Source organism: Laetiporus sulphureus, assembly GCF_001632365.1.
Source record: "Laetiporus sulphureus 93-53 unplaced genomic scaffold LAESUscaffold_4, whole genome shotgun sequence".
In the NCBI taxonomy this organism is placed as follows: domain Eukaryota; kingdom Fungi; phylum Basidiomycota; class Agaricomycetes; order Polyporales; family Laetiporaceae; genus Laetiporus; species Laetiporus sulphureus.
In genome coordinates this window covers 1,117,876-1,129,934 of record NW_024468513.1, presented here as the reverse complement: position 1 = coordinate 1,129,934, position 12,059 = coordinate 1,117,876, and the positions used below count along the sequence as shown (strand labels likewise).

Sequence of the window (12,059 nt, the reverse complement as noted above, 5' to 3'; positions counted from 1 at the left end):
CATATAGCGATACCGATGCGCTACAGTACAGATATTCTGAGTATACAGATACATCATAGTCCTAAGAGTTTGCGTGCTGCTCGGCTCGTGTGAACCTAGATGACGTCTAGTAGGCGACGTGCTGGCTACTGAATGCACGTAGACAGGCCACCGCATTGGATCGAGGTGCGGTATCATACAGACACTGCTTCCACGAACTCCTCTTCTGATTTCTTGTCTTCTATATCTGGCGGCACCTTTTGATCGCCATCGTACTCCAATTCTCCCTTTTTCTCTTTCGCCTCCTCAAGTTCGTCGACGTTTCGGAAGTGGAACCCATAGTGACGTGCCTGCCATATCACCATTCCTCTTTGAAATAGTCAGATATCCGTCTGACAAAACAGCAGATGAAGGTGATGCCTACGCAGCGTAAAACGTCATCGCCACGTAACCCGTGAAGGGAACGATGTACGAATGCGCAGTGTTGTGGTCAGCGATGGAACCCTGGGCAGGAGGGTACCATGCGCCACCTCCGACACCCTAAAAAATCGCGTTTCTGTGTTTCAATGTAGAGCTCATCGATGCAAGATGCGGTCACTGACCATGACGACCAGACCCGATCCACGCTTCGTGTGCCGACCCAGGTTTTTAGTCGCCAGCGTGAAGATCACCTGTACCGTGCGTCGGTGCTAATCAGTAAATCCGGATATCTCAGAGCAAAGTGTAAAGCTTACAGGATAGCAGATCGACTCGAAGAAGAAGAGGCAGTAGATACATCCGACACCTCCCCAGCCCGGAACGTAGGCGACACAGACGGCGAAAACGGAACAAGCAACGGCGTAAAGGGTGAGCAGTAGCGCGGGGTCGATGTAGTTCAGCAATACAACTCCGACGAATCTACGATATCACAAATTTGATGAGCAGACGAAATAAAGCGTGATTCAGCGTGAACTGACCGGCCGACCGTGAACGTGATCTGGCAATACGAGTACATTTGACTGGCTAGAGAGCTGGAGATTCCGAGGCCCTGGTCCTCGAAGAAGTTGGTTGCCATGGATGCGACGCCAACTTGGGCCCCACTACATCATCGTGGTTAGTACGTTTGCCATCACGCAATAAAGCGAAGCATACGTGTAAGTCGTCTGCGCGATCCTGTTGTGCACAGCATTTATCAAGCATTCTGATGATAAATGAAAGATAGAATGCGAACTCACCAGCCGAAAATACAGTGGTACTGTTTCCAGAAGGGCTCTTGATCAGCTTTCGATCCCGCATTAGCCATTGCGGCCGAGAGCGCTTCCTCCGAAATTTCCGGCAAATGGCAGAAGCTGTGCATGAGAAGCAAAGGCTTGCTTAGGATATATTGCGAGCGACGTCGTGATACTCACTAGAACAAAATGTTCAACATCAGGCCAAGCCCTGCGACAGCAACATACACCCTGCAAAGCGTAGATATCAGATTATATCATTCAATAACGGTAGGACTCACCATTGCACCGTGTAGAGCGAAGTTGCATTCTTCCCTTGAAAAAACCACTTCGACGCAATCATTGGTCCCGCAAACGAAGCAACTCCTTGCCAACCTTGACTGAAGTTCAAGCGCGCGGCTGCATACTTCGGTGATCCGAGCACGCTGATGTACGAGTTCGCCGCTACTTCAAGGCATGACAGTCCACACCCTGAAACACCATCAGGGCTCAGCGTGTAAGGCGTAATCGTTACACGCACCAATAACAAAGGTGCAACCAACGAATCCACCAAATGTCTCAAACTTCGCCGAAGGCCAGAAGAATATGGCGCCTATTGCCTGCATCAGTATCACAGCATCAACGTCACTGAAAGCAATATATCACGGACCTAACGAGTAGTACGTCAAGCCCATATGAATTCCTTTCTATAAGATGTGATCGCATCAGATCCAGGCGACTGCACATGCGGGTAAAGAGCCAGCAAACCTTGTAGCCATATTTTCTCATCTACCATTGATGAGAAACATGCGTCAGTAATCAGCTGTGCACACTCACGAAAATCCCGGCAATTGGTGCATAGACAAAGTAAGCTCCCTTAGAGGCAATCAGCGGGACCCATGAGCTTCTCGCTTATCATACGTACAAAATACGCAAGCTGGAGCATCGTGCTCTGCAGCTTCGTGATGCCAAAGACCACTTGGAAGTGCGCGTTGAGGACATCAAGGAGCTGCGAAGTTCATCATCATCAGCGACACTTGACGGATAGCAACGGAGTCCTGCTCACGCCGTATGCGAAGCCCCATGTGAAGAACAACGATGTCACCAGGGCAAATGCATACACCCATTCCCTGCGCGACAGCTCAGCTCCTTGAGAGGAAAATTACCTTTTGTCTCGTTCTTCGTTCGTTGAATAAATACACACCTGTCGTCTCCGCTGGCATGGCGGGAAAGCCGGGGGTGTGTCCCTTGTTTGAAAGGTCTCCAACCTAAATACTTCCGGACGAGTGCGGGGCCCCATACTTTGCGGGGTAAGCCAAGCATAGGGAAGCATATACGAGATGTAGCCTCGAGGTGCCCCGCGTGACGATGCACCCATTCGAGCACGGTCCGAGGAGCGCGACTTCTCTTCCCCCATAGTCACCGCTGAGTTGATAAAGGAGCACCTTGTGATGTCCTGAATCGGGTGTTGCCTACACGGAAATGGACAACGCAGCCACTGGGTGCACTCACGGGTTGTAATTTGAACTAGATCACCTGCCCGATTTGGAGGCTGGTGCTTGATCCCAGTTGGTCTCGTGACGCGCCCGGCGCGACTCTCCGCGTCTCAGCCACTGCCCTTGATTTTCCACACCGTGGAACGTACATTTTTGACTGATGAAATCCCAAGGATCCACTCAGCCGCAGCAGATTGCCCCTAGCCTGGCCCGTTTTCTGGTGGTCAGCAGCAGCAAACTAGCTCACAATTCTTCGGCAAAGAACTAATCGCGTTCGCAGGACAGATACCCTGCTGTCAAAGCGCGCTATCCCGATGAAGGCAGGCGAAAGTGGCGGTTGCGAGTAGCGGACGCGTTCTGGGCTCTTCCCTTTGAACAAAAGGCTGCCTATGCGATAGTATGTCAGGATCTTCCGAGATTAGCCATCATCGGTCTCTTCACAGAACCGCACTTTATCTCACCTTGCTTGCCGCAGCAGGGCCCTAACACCGCAGCCAACGAAGATGCAGAGTTTGTCACGGATGACGATCCGCTCCACGCACTAACTGCTGACGTCCCCGGTCTCGGCATTCTCCTGCGCACGGACTACTCAAACGAAGACGCGTGGCAGACATTTGGCGAGAAGCTCCAAGAAGGCGAGGCGGAATTCTCAGTCATGCGGACACCCGAAGACGCGACAATGACGGATGCACAGGGCTCCATTTCCACAAAGAAGGACGTTGATGAAGCAATGGACCAAGACGAAGGCGATGATGACAAGGACGAAGACGAAGGAGAAAGTTCAGCGTCACTCAGAATATTCACCGTTATCAATGCTGCTCTGTCGGACCGAGCACGCTTCGCAAACCTCTCTAACCTTGGTGCCTTGCGGCTTTTGAACGACGTCGATATTCGTCCAGCGCCTACACCTCCACCGGGCACGAAACGCATCAAGCCTCCCAATAGGCTAGTGGACCACGACGGATGGCAAGAGGTGTACACCGGGAAAACTGTATGGATATACGACGCTCGATCGAACACGGACCAATGTGTACGTCTCGTGAGCCAGCAAAGCGACTTTTACGGGACTGCGACGTGAGTGACTCCCCTTCCTTTGTCCTTCTTATTTCCGGTCCACCGGATCGAGAACCCGTCAAGTCAATTACTAACGCCGTCTTTCCCTCCCTCGTGCAACGATTCATTACTTCCTTCCGACAGCGCGGACAGCTGGCGCGCACGCGTAAGCCACATCTGCGAGCTGCAAGTGAACCTCGCTGCGGGCGCCCTAACCATCGACTTTGGTGGGCTCGACCGCTGGGACTACAACGAACGCTCACGGAACCTTGCGGAGGCGATGCTATCTCTAACATAGAATAGATGAGCTGAGCTGCGCTCGCAGTTTACGCCATCTACGCCGTTAAGTTTGAGAACGTGAGTACTTGATCAAATACTGGCGGTAGATGGTGCCACTCTCAGACGCAGAACGCGCCATTGTGATATGGTGTGATAACAATGCCATGGCTGCGGTGTTGAGGGAGTTGTTTCTGTCATCTTGTATTTGATGCATCATGCATGTCACGATCACGTCGGGCTTGTCTTTAACGCCCCTCGTGGGAGTTTGCGTTGTCCTTATTCAAATTTGGGATGAATGTGAGTGACTGAAGTCACCAAACGGAACATAGTGATTTGCAAAGGCACAGCGTCGGCCCTTTGGACATTTCCTGTGCATGTGCCAAAGATGACCGGCTATGGTCCGCGCATTATGTGCCTGATGCAAATGGGACACGCCAAGCTGTCGAATTCACGGCACTTCTGCGCTTCTTCTCCGAGCATTGGTCGTATTCACATTAACTTAAGGCCAGCCACAGCCTAACCGTCACTTTTATGAAATTCGTCATGCTCCTCCCTCATCGGGATTAGCAACGCTCGGCATTCCGTGCGGACGCTGGTGTGTTAATAGACTGATCACCATCCATCAGGAGAGACACTCTGAAACGCTTCGCACTCTCATACAGCTTATAGATAGTGATTTGTCGGATCATCAGGAACCGTTACCGTGTTTCCAGACATGCACAGCACTCACAGCCCCAAACGAATGGCGCCGCGGCTCATCTCGAACTCTGGCCAAAGTAAGTAGAGTATATGCAACAAAGTGGGCATCATGAGATTTTGCACACATACTGTAGCCCTTACTGTATCTACATTGACTTCACTTTATGCACAGAGTTAGACGCTCAGAGTCCTTGACATTTCCTTCGTCGACGTACCCAGGGCCCGAAAGTATCAATTTTCTCAGGTCGTCGAACGTGCAAAATCTAACGCCAGCAGTTCCGAGATATGTGCATATGCCTTGAACCTGGATCCGTTCTGGTTCTTCTGACCGTACGGTGGTGTCTATCTGTTGCAACGATACAAGAGCGCCCGCAATAACGATTGCATCAAGTCTTGGTGACCTCTCCAGGAGCAGTGCGTTGCAAGCGGCTCCGACAGTATCGCTGAACGTTTTCACCCCGACCAGCCAGAAGCCGCAGCGATTCACTTTGTCCAGCAGGCAATAAGGCCCCTTTGCACCAAAGGTCATGGAGTCAATGTGGAGGCAGTAATAATTGGCGATCAGACCATCAGATGTGCAATAAGCAGTCTCCTCCGTCGCGGATGCTACAGCATCAATCATGAACGATGCAGGTGCCCAGCCAAATCCTGGATTCTTGAGCTTCTCTCCATCATGTATGAAGATGATGCTAGAAGGTATTGTTTGGAGGTCCAACAGCAGCGCCTTCATGCGCTCACTGCGTGGCGTGTCGACTATTTTCTTTACGTTGACACCGAGTAAGCTCGCAATTGCTAGAGGCTCGTCCTCTATCTTACTCGATGTGCGCCTCTGAAGCGACTGGACGACTTCGGAAAGACTGAGCTTGAAGTCTTTCTGAATCCGTTTCCTCTGGCTCCAAAGCCGGGCAACTTCCAGGAGCAGGGGTGTTTGCACTGGATCAAGGTTCGTGTCGTCGTCGTTCCCTGCTTTGAGAAAGTCTTTGAAGTCTACCACGCATCCACCGAAAAGGAACTTCAACTCTCGTGCCAGAAGGGCTTCCTGTAATGTCCAAAGTCGCTGAACCCATGCCGACGCCCTGATTGCTAACAGCCTTCGCTCTATCGGAGCGTCGACTGGACACGAATATATGCCGGCATCAATTACTAGCACGACCTGTGCTTCGCTGTAAGTGCGGGCCATCATTCTGATGGCTTGCTTGCGCGAAGTACGATCCTCTGGGATGCAAAGTGAGTCGATCCAGAAAGGTGCTCCTGGCATCAACGACTCTGTCAGAGCCGCTAGTCGTTGCAGCTGACAGGTAGGCAGCCCGCTCTCGGTAGTGCTCCCAAGCCCATCAGCCCACACATGCGAAATGGCGACATAGGGAGTGTTATCGCTGGACATGCAGATGACCTGCAGCGGTTGATCATCGGAGCCGATAACCTTGATTACAGGAATCTGTTCGGCTAAAATGGCAGCAGTGACTTGTGATAGTGGAGGTTTGTGAAATAAACATCCGCAGTCTTCCGAGACGTGGCGAGTGCGATAGGTTCCAGGAACGACATCATTCGCCTTGCAGAGCAGCATTGTACAGGTTTCGTGTGAACGATATGTCGTCGGGCGAAAAGGTGGAGGCTGACTATGCGCGTACCCCAGAACGCATAGTCTATCCGTAAATGTCTCGATGGTGAATGGACACCACCCCCTCGCACGCATTTCTTCGCCGTATACGTCTTTGGACCGGTATTTACGTGCCCATCCCCAATGAGGAGCACGAGTGCCTTCAAGCGACGTGTAATGTTTGAACAGCCGAGACAGGGTTAGGGCTTCCCCTATAGCAGCAATCATATACTGAATCTTGCCAATGGTCCCTTCCTCCAATCCAACGCCATGGAGTAAGTTCTGCTCCGCATCCATAAAACCGGTCAGCAAGAGCTCCTGCGCTTGCATCAACGTGTCCTCGATTTGGTCGTGCCAAACCTGCAAGGCGGACCTGTCTTCTTTGAGGTCATTCAGGCGCCGTCGAAAGTCTGCGAGGACGGGAGAAAGATTCTCGCAGCTGATGACCCTCTCACCGGTGGGCGAGGTGCGAATGAGCTGCTCTTCTCGCAGCTTCTGCCCTGTAACGGCCTCGACTAGTCCGAAAGTCAGGAGACTTTGGAAAAGGGCTGCTTCCTCAAAGCCAATATCGTGGTCCGATGTAGGGGAATATGGACGACGCCGATACCGGCGGCACGCATCGTACTCCGCGAGAGAAAGGCAGAGACGGTACCCATTGTGTGGGCCGCCAAGCCATACGGTATCCCGACACCAGGAAACAACATCACGGTTGGCACCCTTGTCTGGTGCGTCATCTGGATGCTGCATCTGCTAGCCACCGACCGCGATGAATATACGCGTTGACCGCCCTTGAGCCTGGCTTCGGACTCACCTCGTGAAGAGTGCCCAGAAAATAGGTACAGGTAGACTAAGTATCGAGGTAGCACTTGAACGGGGAGTTGGCAATAGAGTGCATGCCAATATATTTGGACATGTGCATTGCACGATGTAGCAGATAGTGGCTCATTGAAAATTCACTTCTTCAATCTGGCCAATTCAGTCGCTGCGGTACATGTAAGAATAATAATGACGCTCGTTTCATGGGTCCAGGGCATCCACGTGTGGTTCACGCATTCTGGCCTCATCATTTGTGCAGTGGGGGATAGTCCGACCGAACATGAGCCCGAATAGGTAACGTGTGTTGGGTGAATCAAATTCGAGCGGCATCTTGTGGTCACGCTGACATTCTGATAACGACAGTCTGCGTTGCTTGGGCCGCAGCATGTCAGAGCTCAACCCCCGTTAAGTGCTTGTACTCGCCCGTAGCAGACGCTACGCATATTCGCGCGAAACTGCTACCGCATAGTACGGACCAGCACGTTAGCATGGAGGACTCCTAATGGATATACGGACAGTACTACATCGTCGTGTCCGGAATATGTGCGGCCCGCGGAGTGGCTTGAAAGCGCTGCAACGTGTCTTGCTTCGTCCTTCTCTGTCTGTGCCCTGCAACTGAATCTGCAACGCTTCCGACCCATAGTCGGATCCTGGATGACAACTGACGCCTGTCAGCGTTGCTTCCTGAATCGATGTACTGTTTATCTCCGACAGAACGGCGCGCGAGGGCGCGCGGGGCCGCGTTCGCAGGGGGACAGGTTCGCAACAGGCGCACAAGCTCATCGCCTTCAGTGAGCTCTAGACGGATGAGGCTACGAGCTAGCAACTTCGCGGAAATAGTGCTGCTTCTGACACGGCGGAAACGAGCTGAGCTACGCTCGCGGTTGACGCCATCCACGATCGTCTGAATTGAGATATCGAACGTCGGCGGTAAACGTGGCACCCTGAGTGTCATTGCCGTGATATAGGGTGGTGGTGGTGGTGATGATGATTGTGATGGTAAGGCCGTGGCAATGCTGTTGAAGGAAGAGTGCCTGCCATGATGTGGTATTTGATGTGTGATGCGTGTCAAGGCCGTCTCCGTGATCTTGATGCTCCTCGTGGGATTTGCGTTATCCTTCACTCAAAGTTTGCTGAGCGAATATGAATGAATGAGGTCAGACGGACGTAATGATTTGCGGGAAGGCACGGCATCGGCCTCCTGTGCGTTTCCTGTGCATCCCATTATGCCATGGTCCGTGCGCGTTATGTGCCTGATGTCGCGAACAAGGCACAGAATGTCATTGAATTCGCCGCACGTCCATGCTTCTTCCACGAGGATCGTCAGTTAACCTATCGTAGATTGCAGGGAATTCGTCAGCACCCTTCCTTGTCGGATTCGCAGGCCCGCTGAAGGTCCGCGGCATTCCGCAGAGACGCCAGCGAGTGGTTGACATCGGGCATCAAGCGAGAGCTACCCAAACGTGTAGCGCTGCCAAGCTTTCAAGAGACGTTACGCACACCAAGCAGAATTCGCCACTCGCCCTGAAACATGCCTAATGGTCCAAATGGAGAAAGAGTATTCGTCATCAATCGTCACTAGGTCTGAGTTCGCTCTGAGCAGTGGCTATGGTGTAACAAGATACGAGACAAATTAGCAATTAGTGTACAGTACAAAGCATCGACACATTACACTAACGTTGATACAACATAGCAAATCATAGCGGCAGCAGCACAGCAGCGGTGGTATGGCAGTATAAAGATACTAAAGCAGTGGTGCGTGCAAAGTAAGAGATAACATATAGCGCATGAATGGAGATGGGAATGCAAAGCATCAGGGCGAGCGCGGAACGATATGGGCTTGCCGCTGAGGTTCTTCTTGGTCGTAGACTGTCTGTATCCGTGTCTGTGCGTCTGTCTGTCTCTTGAAACAGGGATCATCCGGCGTTGGTCCGTTCGTCAATGGGAGCGAGATATCCTGTGAATGCGTGACGGCCCCGATATCGGCGTTGACGACGAGGTGCTACGCTGGCTCGCCTCCGATCCTGAAAATGACGTCGAGCGCATCTCCGACATCCGCGAGGACGTGCCGTGCGAGCCGCTCTCCTCAGCGTCGTCCACGAGCTGGTCTTCCTCTTCCTCCGCTAGCCCGCGGCAGTCCAGAAAGCCCCCGCAACATTGCTCTTCTGAGTACCCACTCGAGCCTGGCCCGGCTGAGCTGGACCCAATTGGCGTCGACGGGCGGGGGTCGACCTGCATCGGGCGCGCCGGGGGCATCATGGGCGCCTGCATATGAGGTGACTGCATGTGTGGTGAATGGCGCTGCTGATATGCTGGTGCTGTCCCAGCTGGGATTCCCATTCCCACCGCTGCCCCTGACCCTGATGATGACGCCGAGATGGGCGTGGGCTGTTCGTGATACGGCACCTGGCCGGGTGTGGGGTCGTTCCTAAAGAGATCACGGTGGAGGGAATGTAATGGTGGGAGCTCGATGCGAGCTTGCGGGTGGGGGGACGGGAGGCGGCGGTGCGACTGAGATAGGGGCGACGGCGTGAAGGCGGGCGTTGCGAGAGAGCTAGGGGTATGTGTATGGATAGGTGGTAGCTGGAGGGAACTGCCCGATGGGTCGGATAGGCGGTTGAAGGCGACGCGCTGGAAGTGCGCGAGCGAGGACGACGCGGCGGAGAGGTTGTGCATGAGCTCGGACGTTGCTGCGGCCTGCGGAGACAATTCGGAGGAATTTAGGGAATAGAGAGCAGTCAGCAGGGGAAGCAGAGACGCCGCAGCACGGGTGAATTACGCACCACTTCAGGGCTGGGGCTGGCTCTGTGCACGATGGGAGGCCCGATGGCCTGGAGGCGGGCAGTGAGGAGGTTAACCTCGTCCTTGAGACGGACGTTCTCCTCCTCGGCGACACGGACGCGCTCCTCGAGATCAGCAACATAGCGGGCCTTGCGGGCGCGGTAGTCGCGCTGCTGGAGGAGTGCGCGAGAGGGCGGGATGGTCATGTCTTTTCTGCGGCCGCGGGTCATGATGTGGGGCGTCGGGGATGGTGGTAAGGGTCGTTAGCGGGGTGGGGGGCGATGGCGAGTGGAGAAGGGAGTGAGTTGTGGCGACATAAGAGAGGGAGAGGGCGCCAGCTAGCTCATTTCCGTGATGGTCGTGTCCTGGCTGGCGGTGAGTAAGCGCGCGAAGACCCAGCGCGCCGGGCTGTGACTCGTCCGGATCCGACCTCGGAGGGCCTGCCCATCGCCGTCCATCATCAACTTCCCTTTGACCAGACAAATTCCCGCGTTTCATCGTGAAGAAAGATCTGATAGATGCAGCCAGATGCAACAACAACAATACTTTTTTTAATTTCCCCTCGGTGACAGATTCCGCCCAGCAGCCACTGGCAGTGCACGCTGCAGCCGAAACGTGCGCGCCACGCTCGTTCACGCTAGCCGACTGGCCGGCTGTGCATTTTATATCCTCCACATCAGACAAAAACCACTCCGAAAACACGCAAGCGAATTCGTTGCGGACCAACGGAGATGTGCTGCGCTGATGAGCTGTGCTGCCCCTTGATGTGATCTTGCCCGCCCTCTGGCCACACGGCTTCCCCGCCACTTCCCGCGGTCACGCCGATCATCCGCCGCCACCACTAAAGTCATTGTCACTGCCAGCCTCGTCACCCGGCGTTACATGCTCCTGTCACCCCCTCTACATTCCAACTATCATCTCCTCCCTTTGGTGCTTCTTGTTCCTATACCACACTCCCTACCCCTTCCATTCCTTTGCTCAAATGCGCTCCCTCCTCGCCCTCTCGCCCGTCCTCCTTTTCGCACAGCATTCCATCGCGGCGCCGGTCACCCCCCGCGCTGTCCTCAGCCCGGTGTTCGACGCTGTATCCAACCATGCATCCCATCCCGCCGAGAATGCGATCGTCTCGGTGCGCATCACCATAGCATACATCCCGCTGATCGTCGTCCGCTAACGAAATTATTCCATACATATCTTACAGACTCCTGATGATCATTCCATGTCCAGACGCGCATACACAGGACTTGGATACGATGGCTACCCTGGATATGATAGCTACAATGGCTTCTCTTCTATCACAGGCGAAGACGGCGCGAACGTGGGCTACGTAGATAGCACGACCAACGGATATCCCGACGCCACCGGCGACGGTTACCCCCACGACGCTGCAGACAGCGGGTATGCTGATACTGGCAACCCAGCTGAGCCCTCCGCCGCGACCGGCAATATCAGCGCTGACACTGATACCAACGGCAGCCCCGATCCCAACCCGAAGGAAGCGACTACGACTGATACCAACTCGGGAAACAGCGCGAACACCGGTGATGCCTCTGGCGCAGGCGTGTCTGGCGACGCGGATAATGCGAACAACGTGTCTGGAAGCAATGGCGCTGACAATGGAATTCCTGAAAGCGGCGCCTCAGGCAATGGAGCTGGTTCTGGTTCTGATTCTCAGTCTGCTGCTACTGGTTCCGGACACGGCTCTGGCTCTGATCCTACGTCGACGTCCACCTTCCAAGGCGCTGACAGCGCTGGCACGGGGGCTTCGAATATTGATACGACAGACGCTGGCTCTGGCCCTGATGGCACCGCCGGCGCGTCCGGAAAGGACACCACGGCTGGAACGGGCAACGCAGATGACGGTTCGCTCGTCCATGTGAATGCAAATGGAGACAACTCGAACGGCTCTACGGACAATGCCAGCTCGTCAGACAATACGAGACACCACACCGCGGCTCCAGGCACTGGCAATTCAGGCGACTCCACTCCGGATAGCGCGGACAATGGTTCTCTCGTTGATGCAAACGCTGGACAAACCAATAACGGTGACTCCGCAAGTGCGTCTGCGGACAGCACGAACAGTGGCTCTCTCGTCGATGCAAACGCTGGACAGACCAATAACGGCAACTCTGCAAATGCGTCTGCGGACAAGACGAACAGTGGCTCTCT

General features: G+C 54.1%; 6 protein-coding genes across 6 annotated transcripts in view; 2 read left to right on the top strand and 4 right to left on the bottom strand.

Annotated features, from left to right (window-relative positions):
• Positions 1–173: 173 nt before the first annotated feature.
• Positions 174–2,389, bottom strand: LAESUDRAFT_755632 (MFS general substrate transporter; the record flags this gene model as incomplete). The annotated part of the gene is made up of 16 exons (XM_040912044.1): positions 174–348; positions 404–519; positions 582–650; positions 714–876; positions 936–1,058; positions 1,111–1,131; positions 1,194–1,307; positions 1,368–1,418; positions 1,469–1,658; positions 1,708–1,779; positions 1,837–1,873; positions 1,935–1,955; positions 2,004–2,042; positions 2,092–2,175; positions 2,233–2,315; positions 2,371–2,389. 16 exons carry the CDS (start codon positions 2,387–2,389, stop codon positions 174–176), a joined length of 1,377 nt encoding a protein of 458 aa, XP_040768744.1.
• A 433-nt stretch (positions 2,390–2,822) lies between these two features.
• LAESUDRAFT_644173 (uncharacterized protein) lies at positions 2,823–4,013 on the top strand (the record flags this gene model as incomplete). Its single annotated transcript, XM_040903837.1, has 4 exons — positions 2,823–2,885; positions 2,943–3,093; positions 3,157–3,736; positions 3,860–4,013. The coding sequence occupies 4 exons, from the start codon at positions 2,823–2,825 to the stop codon at positions 4,011–4,013; spliced, it is 948 nt and encodes a 315-aa protein (XP_040768743.1).
• Positions 4,014–4,485: 472 nt separating this feature from the next.
• Positions 4,486–7,366, bottom strand: LAESUDRAFT_360461 (uncharacterized protein). The gene is made up of 2 exons (XM_040902165.1): positions 7,105–7,366; positions 4,486–7,040 (listed from the first exon to the last, which is right to left on the bottom strand). Exon 2 carries the CDS (start codon positions 7,038–7,040, stop codon positions 4,851–4,853), a length of 2,190 nt encoding a protein of 729 aa, XP_040768742.1. The 5' UTR covers positions 7,105–7,366; the 3' UTR covers positions 4,486–4,850.
• LAESUDRAFT_360606 (uncharacterized protein) lies at positions 7,301–8,652 on the bottom strand. The gene is made up of 3 exons (XM_040902166.1): positions 8,277–8,652; positions 7,634–8,206; positions 7,301–7,567 (listed from the first exon to the last, which is right to left on the bottom strand). Exons 1-3 carry the CDS (start codon positions 8,327–8,329, stop codon positions 7,498–7,500), a joined length of 696 nt encoding a protein of 231 aa, XP_040768741.1. The 5' UTR covers positions 8,330–8,652; the 3' UTR covers positions 7,301–7,497.
• Positions 8,633–10,260, bottom strand: LAESUDRAFT_721417 (uncharacterized protein). The gene is made up of 2 exons (XM_040908011.1): positions 9,893–10,260; positions 8,633–9,806 (listed from the first exon to the last, which is right to left on the bottom strand). The coding sequence occupies exons 1-2, from the start codon at positions 10,118–10,120 to the stop codon at positions 9,048–9,050; spliced, it is 987 nt and encodes a 328-aa protein (XP_040768740.1). The 5' UTR covers positions 10,121–10,260; the 3' UTR covers positions 8,633–9,047.
• Positions 10,261–10,737: 477 nt separating this feature from the next.
• Positions 10,738–12,059, top strand: part of LAESUDRAFT_809839 (uncharacterized protein) — a 2,232-nt gene continuing 910 nt past the window's right edge. Inside the window, exons 1-2 of the mRNA XM_040914169.1 lie at positions 10,738–11,019; positions 11,092–12,059. Coding sequence (XP_040768739.1) covers positions 10,873–11,019; positions 11,092–12,059 — 1,115 coding nt within the window. The 5' untranslated portion in view covers positions 10,738–10,872. The remainder of the gene's footprint in view (positions 11,020–11,091) is intronic.